This window comes from Tachysurus fulvidraco, chromosome 2 (genome assembly GCF_022655615.1).
Source record: "Tachysurus fulvidraco isolate hzauxx_2018 chromosome 2, HZAU_PFXX_2.0, whole genome shotgun sequence".
Lineage (NCBI taxonomy): Eukaryota > Metazoa > Chordata > Actinopteri > Siluriformes > Bagridae > Tachysurus > Tachysurus fulvidraco.
Window position 1 is genome coordinate 1,524,317 of NC_062519.1, and position 8,442 is coordinate 1,532,758.

The following is an 8,442-nucleotide window of genomic DNA, read 5'->3' on the forward strand; positions in this document are numbered from 1 at the left end:
TATTGACATGAAATGTCCAAACCCTCAGTAGCCACTTTCTGCCAAAAGTATTGGCACCCCTCCGGGTATTCTGGTGACGTCACTCGACACCACATGACGTCACGTGTAACCCCGCCCCCAAAACAAGCAAAATCAAAAATTTGCACAACATGGACATGTGACATATCAAAACACTCAGCACAATGAGGGGAACTGCCCCACGGGTATTCTGGTCACGTCACATGACACCACGTGACGTCACGTGACGACACGTGAAAATTAAAAATTTGCACAACATGGACGTGTCACATATCAAAACACACAGCACATTGAGAGGAACTGCCCCACGGGTATTCTGGTCACGTCACGTGACGTCACGTGTAGACCCTCCCCCAAAACAAGCAAAACTGTGCTTTAACGCTCTACATTTGATTATATTGTCTTCTGGTAAAGTAGGTTCCTGTCTTTTGTATACTATCTGCTTAACTCACTTTGTTCTAGAGTAGTGTGATTTGAATTGTGTTATATTCTATACCATTGTTGATTTTTATAGTGTTGGTCTTTCTTGTTCTCTCAGCTGATTAATCAAGAGTAGTTTCAGTCTCCCTTAAGGTGTGAATTGGGGGCAGGGCTTACCTATTTAAATTGAAGGTTAAATTGAAGGTACAGACGCTAGCGTCTGTAGCAGTTTGTCAGAATCACTCTCTAACATTAGTGTCTAGTACTGCTTGATATTTTCTACCATACCTTAATTCTCACTCTTGTTTGACTACAAATATGTGCATTAAACCCATCTCTGTACTCAAGGCCTACTCTCGCAGACGCTCTCATCCACAGAGCAGAGGTCACAATCCCAGTAACCTCATCTACCCTCCTCTGTTGTGTAAGTCTCAAACAGTGGTGGTAGGTGGGCTCTGGAATTGTCAGTCTGCGGTAAAGAAAGCTGATTTTATCTCTGCTTTAACTTCCTATTACTCCTTTGATTTTCTTGCTCTAACAGAGACCTGGATATCCCCACAGAACACTGCTACACCAGCTGCTTTATCCTCTGCCTATGCTTTCTCTCACTCACCACGAGAAACAGGCAGGGGTGGTGGTACAGGTTTATTGTTTTCAAAGAAATGGTGCTTTACACCTCTACTCTTCTCTCATTTAACAATCTCTTCTTTTGAATTCCATGCCATTTCAGTTACCTCTCCTATCAACCTTGTTATCATTGTTGTCTACCGCCCTCCTGGTCCCCTAGGAGACTTCCTGGAAGAAATGGACTCACTGCTTAGTGCTTTCCCTTCCGATAGCTCCCCCCTGACAGTGCTTGGTGACTTCAACCTCCCCTCTGACAAGCTACATTCTTTTTCCCTCCTGTCTCTTCTCGACTCTTTCTCCCTCACACTCAACAGCTACATCCCCACACACAAAGGAGGCAATGTCCTGGACCTGGTTTTCACCCGTCCTTCTCCAGCTACAGACGTGACTGCTACCCCACTCCACGTCTCTGATCATCACCTGGTATCCTTCACCATCACTCTACCTATCTTACCTAGAACTACCTCTCACCCCCACACTCTTACTCGCCGCAACCTTCACTCTGTCTCCCCTTCATCTGTAGCTTCTGGCCCTCTTTCTTCCCTTCCTGATACTGAGTCTTTTTCCTCACTACCCTTGGACTCAGCCACAGATACTTTCCTCTCATCTCTTTCCTCAACTATGGACTTCCTCTGCCCTATGTTCACTAAACCCAAGAAAACTTCTTGTTCTGCTCCTTGGCTTTCAGATGTGCTGCGCAACAATTGAAGAGAGCTAAGATCATCAGAGAGAAAGTGGAAGAAATCACAACTTGATGCAGATCTTGATTTTTACAGAATACTTCTTGTCAAGTTCTCCTCAGATGTGACTTCTGCCAAGACTTCCTTCTACAAGGAAAAGCTTGAAGCTTCCTCACATGACCCTCGGAAATTCCACATCATCTCTTCTTTGCTCAACCCCCGGCTCCACCTTCTTCATCCTCCCTGACTGCAGAAAACTTTGCTTCTTTCTACCAGGAGAAGATTGAGGAAATCTGCCAGACCTTCACTTCAGCCACGACTGCACTTACATCTCAGAGTATGCATTCCCCTACACCTTCGTTGTCACATTTCTCAACTGTGGCAGCAGAAGAGATTTTACAACTCATCCAGTCCTGCAATCCTACCACCTGCCCATTGGATCCGCTCCCTACCACTATGCTCCAGACCATCTCACAAGACCTTTTGCCCTTCATTTCCACTATCGTCAATAGATCCATAGCATCTGGTCAGGTACCAACTACTTTCAAGAGAGCAAGGGATATTCCCATCCTAAAGAAACCTGCTCTGGATCCATCAGACATCAGTAACTACAGACTGGTATCACTTCTCTCATTTCTTTCAAAAATTCTTGAACGCATTGTCTATAATCAACTGTCTGTCTATCGCTCACAGAACAACATCCAACATCCCAAACAGTCTGGCTTTAAAGCAGCTCACTCCACAGAGACAGCCCTTTTGGATGTCTCTGAGGAGCTACATACTGCTAGATCAGCCAAACTGTCATCCGTCCTTATCCTCCTTGACCTTTCAGCAGCGTTTGATACGGTCAACCACAAGACTCTCTTATCCACCCTCAAGAGTCTTGGGATTTGCGGATCAGCTTGGGAATGGTTTGCCTCCTACCTGGAAGGACGCTCATATCAGGTAACATGGAGGGGAGTGACATCTGCTCCACGCAGACTCTCCACTGGCGTCCCACAGGGCTCAGTACTTGGTCCTCTTCTTTTCTCCCTGTATACTCACTCTCTTGGGGAAGTTATTTCATCACATGGGTTCTCTTACCACTGCTATGCTGATGATACACAACTTATCTTCTCTTTCCCAACCTCAGATGCCACAGCTTCTGATCGGATCTCAGCATGTCTGGCAGAAATTTCATCATGGATGACTGCTCATCAGTTAAAGCTCAATCCTAGCAAAACTGAACTGCTATTCATCCCAGGTGATTCATCCCCAGGTCATGATCTTGCTATATCCTTGCACAACGATCTGATCTCCCCTTCAGCCACAGCTCGCAACCTTGGGGTAACCATGGACAATCAACTGTCCTTTTCCTCTCATGTTGCTAATGTGACTCGCTCATGTCGGTTTCTTCTCTACATTATTAAAAGGATTTTAGTCCACACAGACTGCTTTAGTCGGCCATTTTTGTCCACACAGACTGCTCAGGTACCTGTTCAGTCTCTTGTCATTTCTAGACTGGATTACTGCAATGCACTGCTGGCAGGTCTACCTATGAACACAATCCGTCCTCTGCAAATGATCCAAAATGCAGCTGCCCGGCTTGTTTTCAACCTGCCAAAGTTCTCCATACCACCCCGCTGCTGCGATCCCTCCACTGGCTTCCGGTAGCTGCACGCATCCGATTCAAAACACTGATGCTGGCCTACAAAGCCAAAAATGGACCAGCTCCCTCTTACCTCAAAGCCCTCATCATTCCTCACACTGCACCCCACAACCTCCGATCTACCAGCACTGCTCGACTGGTTCCACCATCTCTCAGAGTAAGAGGCAAGTTTACTACAAGACTCTTCTCTGTTCTGGCACCAAGGTGGTGGAATGAACTTCCCCTAGAGGTCCGGACAGCTGAGTCACTGGCTATTTTCAAGCGGCGGTTGAAGACCTACTTATTCAGGAAACACTTCAACTAGCACTTCTTTCCTTATCTTTAGCATTTAAAAAAAAAAAAAACCTTTGACACTTTTTCATTGTAACTTTGAACAATGTTTTAAACTCATGGTATCTTAAGTCTGTAACCTAGTGAGCAGCATTAATGTATTCAGTGTTAGAGATTGTCACATGCTGTATTCATTGTAAGGGGTCTGTCACATGCTGTAAATGTAAATGTATTTGAATGAAACCAAAAATTTGCACAACATGGACATGTGGGAACTGCCCCAAGGGTATTCTGGTCACGTCACGTGACGTCACGTGTAGCCCCGCCCCCAAAACAAGCAAAATAAAAAATTTGCATAACATGGACATGTGACATATCAAAACACTCAGCACAATGAGGGGAACTGCCCCAGGGGTATTCTGGTCATGTCATGTGTTGTCACGTGTAGCCCCGCCCCCAAAACGAGAAATTAAAAACTTGCACAACATGGACATGTGACATATCAAAACACTCAGCACAATGAGGGGAACTGCCCCACGGGTATTCTGGTCACGTCAGGTGACATCACGTGAGGTCAGGTGAAAATTTAAAATTTGCCCAACATGGACATATGACACATCAAAACACTCAACACAATGAGGGGAAGTGCCCCACGGGTATTCTGGTCACGTCACGTGACGTCACGTGTAGCCCCGCCCCCAAAACTAGTGAAATTGAAAATTTGCACAACATGGACATGTGACATATCAAAACACTCAGCACATTGAGGGGAACTGCCCCACGGGTATTCTGGTCACGTCACGTGACGTCACGTGTAGCCCCGCCCCCAAAACAAGCGAAATCAAAAATTTGCACAACATGGACATGTGACATATCAAAACACTCAGCACAATGAGGGGACCTGCTCTACGGGTATTATGGTCACGTCACGTGACGTCACTTTAAAATAAAAAATTTGCACAACATGGACATGTGACATATCAAAACACTCAGTACAATGAAGGGAACTACCTCACGGGTATTCAGATCACGTCACATGCTAATGGCCGATCACCTCCAAAAGTATTGGCACCCTAGCGGTCCAATAGCTTTCACAATCTTTGTCCACTCGCCTCCAAAATGCACCGGCCTTTGCGAATACTTGCACTGTCAAAGCCAACATCAAAGTTTGTCGCGACGAGCTTTACAAATCTAGTTACATATTTTTGCATTTGAATTTTTTAGGATGTTGAACGTGATGAAGCCCAGACCTCGATGTGCAACACCACCCTAGGAATCTATGTCATCAAACCTGAAGAGGCACATGCCACAGACCCTTACCAATATGTTGGCATCATAGTTGAAGGCATCAAAATTCTTGAAAACCTAAACAATGATGCTTGGTCTAATTTATGCATTAATCTTGGCCGATCCACAAGACTTGAGATACACATTTGAAACATTTTAAAAGCTTTTTATGGAGCTAAATGCCAACAAGCTGTCAAACAAGGTCCATGTCCTGAAAAATAAACTTCTTTTGTAAGTATTGACTTGAGGTAAGGTTCAAGAGGTGGTACTTATGTTTCCTAAATGATGTTACACTGTTGGCTTGTTACAGTACATTTGTTCCAGGACTGACCATGTTACACTTTTTTTATTATCGATCTCGTTTTAAATAAATGCTTTATTTTTTCCCAATTTAAAGGAGGCACAGATTGCAAGAGAGACTTTTCACCCACCTAATTTCATTTATAGGCAATGCTTTTATTTTTTTGTATTTTACAGTCTGCTTTTAGTAATAAGAAAACAGAAAGCAGTTTTAAAGATACAGATTTTGAACAAATAATTTTCGTTGGACATTTGTAAAAGGTATGTTCTTAAATACATTAAGTGCATTTACAGTGTATTTGTTGAAAAATGTACTGCCTATTTTTGAAGAAGAAAGTGATTGACTTATGTGTGGGTGGAATGTTGTATGGTTAGGTCTATTTATGTCTGTCCAGCAGGTGGCAGTAACGTAATGTCTTGGCACTGTTAAAAGCCTGTGATGTGTCCTAAATAAAGCGACCATCAAGAATGATTTCTCTGAGTATTTACTGGTCAGTATCTCAAGATACTACAATTACACTTCCAATTATTTCTTAAATATATATTGAAAAATTAAATGCAAAAAATAAAAATAAATTAATTAAATTCTACAAAAAATGATGAAAATTTTTTTTTATCTAATCCTTATCCTGAATCCTTTACCTCTAAAGGTGGGTTTTTACAAACATTTAAGCAATGAAAAGTGTTTATGAGAGCTTATGACTAAACCTTGGAACTACATTGGCTCCTCAAACTGTCAGTCAAACCTCATAACTCTGCCCCGCCTCTATCGGAATAAAATGCTGCATGCAGTTTGGAGATCTCTGTTTGGCTGCAATGCAAATGTAGGTTAAATGTTTGAATAAGTAACGTTACAGCGTTTTTACTCATAAAACACTGTCTATAAAGGCCAGTGTTGTATAAAGTACTAGAAAGCAATACTTGAGTAAAAGTACAAGCATAGTACTAGAAAAAGACTTTGGTAGAAGTGAAAGTTACCTTTTAGAATATTACTCAAGTAAAAGTCTTAAAGTATCTGTCATTTACTGTACTTAAGTATCAAAAGTAATTTTCTGATATTTAATGTACTTAAGTATTTGAAGTAAAAGTAAAAAGTAAAATTTCAGTGATTTTCGGTAGGCATAAAAGCAAATGAATAAATAAAAGGGCACACAAATAAATGTAATTTCCTCTGACAGGTGTAGTAGCCTATCTTTTATTATTTTGATTCCTAAATTCATGATGCTCACTTTGATGAGAATATTAAACATAGAAGAGGATGCATGTTTATAACAGAATTTTGCTAAATAAACTATAAATATTTGACTGAAACCTGTCTATTAATATCTGTTTGCATGAACTTGAACTTTGAAATTTTGTAACTGTTGCCCTTGTCTCTTACATCTGGAGCATCGTACTTTTAATTCCTTTCTATGGATATCGTGCTGGGCAGGGGCAGTTATAGGATTTCATCTTTAGGGGGTTTTAGCTCTCAGTGAGAATTTAAAACAAGAAGAGTTTTATATTATATATTATATGACTACATAGTAAGCCAAAAGTTATGGTATTATTTAAAATGGCAAAAGTGGACACCAAAATGTTATGCATGACGTAATGATGCCAGTTTTGAATCAGATCAGTTCATGTATGTGTGCATCTCTACAAACAGTGTGTCCGATGTATGCAGTCATTAATAAACTAATATTCACAAGACAAAGACCAAATCAATAAATGTTATTTTTATTTAGTATTGAATGGATTGTTTGCATTAATATTTTGTTTGTGCTACAACTCTGGTAATAAGAATAGTGAAATTTCACTGCTGTTAGTTGCCGTCTTTGCGATTAACGTTTATAGATAAATGTCTCCAGCTATGACTGCGCGTGCAATCTAGGAGCAGTGATTCACCAAACCTCCCTTATTGCAGTCACACACATTCCTTCTGATTTTATTTTGTAGTAACAAGTAACGAAGATGCTTAGTGGAAATATAACGGAATAAAAGTATACATTTTATCTAGGAAATGTAGTGGAGTAAAAGTGAAATTTTTTTTTTTTTACAGTGATTTAAATAGTGAAGTAAAGTACAGATACGTGACATTTCTACTTAAGTACAGTAATGAAGTATTTGTACTCCGTTACATTACAACACTGATAAAGGCTAATGTTTTTTTTAATTTAAAGAGACTTTGTCAGATATTTGCTGTGTAGTTGTACTAGCCAATACAGGTTTAAGTACTGTTTTATCTTTTAAATCATGACATTGTCCACATGTATTCATCAACAAAAATAGTGATTACAATAAACTTTATATCCTGCAAGTTGAAAAAAAAACCCTAATTTACTAAACTAACTTATTGCCTCAGAGAGTAACTACAGCATTATTCCTACCTGACTTAAGCTCAAATTTCACATTAAATGTCATTTTATTGTAGGATTATGTCCACTTTTAATATTCCATCTGAAGCAATGAAGCGTGTTTGTACAATTAATTTTAACGCTTAGTGATTTGCCGTCTGCTGTGGGATGTTTTATAAATCAAAACTGTGCCGTGACAAAAACATTTGGGAAACAGTGACACTGATCTCTTTCAGTTATTGTTCTGGATCTTCTACATCTGAATATGAATGATTCAGCTCCCAAACTAATAGAAATGTGGGACGTGTTCTAACGCTTCACCACCATAACTGCTTTATCCTGGAAAAAGGTCTGAGGAGAGACTTCTGTCCTACACCAGACCTGGGGAGTTTATTATCATTAATGCTGAAAAACACAACAGGACAGAATTACAGACAACAGAACAACAGAAGCATAAATACACACATTAGATGTGACATTTTACAGCACACAGTGAATATTACTCAATATCATACAGTAAAGAGACAGTAAGTCAGTAACTCACTCTAGTGTCTCCAGTTTACAGCGTGGATCCTTCAGTAGATCAGAGAGCAGCTTCACTCCTGATTCTCCTGGTTTATTACCATCTAGATTCAGTTCTCTCAGGTGTGATGAGGAGTTTGACCTCAGAGCTGAAGCCAGAGCAGCACAACCTTCATATGTAATACTGCAGCAATGCATCCTACAAGAAAGAAAACCTTCTCACACTTAACACTCTCAGTTTTAGTATTGAAAACATGAACTACACAAAATCTTTATATACAGTACATTTACTCTCCATCTCACACACACAACAATGACAATATATCAGATCACT

General features: G+C 40.4%; 1 protein-coding gene across 4 annotated transcripts in view; it reads right to left on the reverse strand.

The window, feature by feature from the left end:
• Positions 1-7,301: 7,301 nt before the first annotated feature.
• LOC113661992 (NACHT, LRR and PYD domains-containing protein 14-like) overlaps positions 7,302-8,442 on the reverse strand; it is a 64,182-nt gene continuing 63,041 nt past the window's right edge. For all 4 annotated transcript variants that reach the window (XM_047809892.1, XM_047809891.1, XM_047809893.1 and 1 more), the window contains one exon: positions 7,302-7,991. In XM_047809892.1, the coding sequence (XP_047665848.1) occupies positions 7,904-7,991 (88 nt within the window). In that variant the 3' untranslated portion in view covers positions 7,302-7,903. The remainder of the gene's footprint in view (positions 7,992-8,442) is intronic.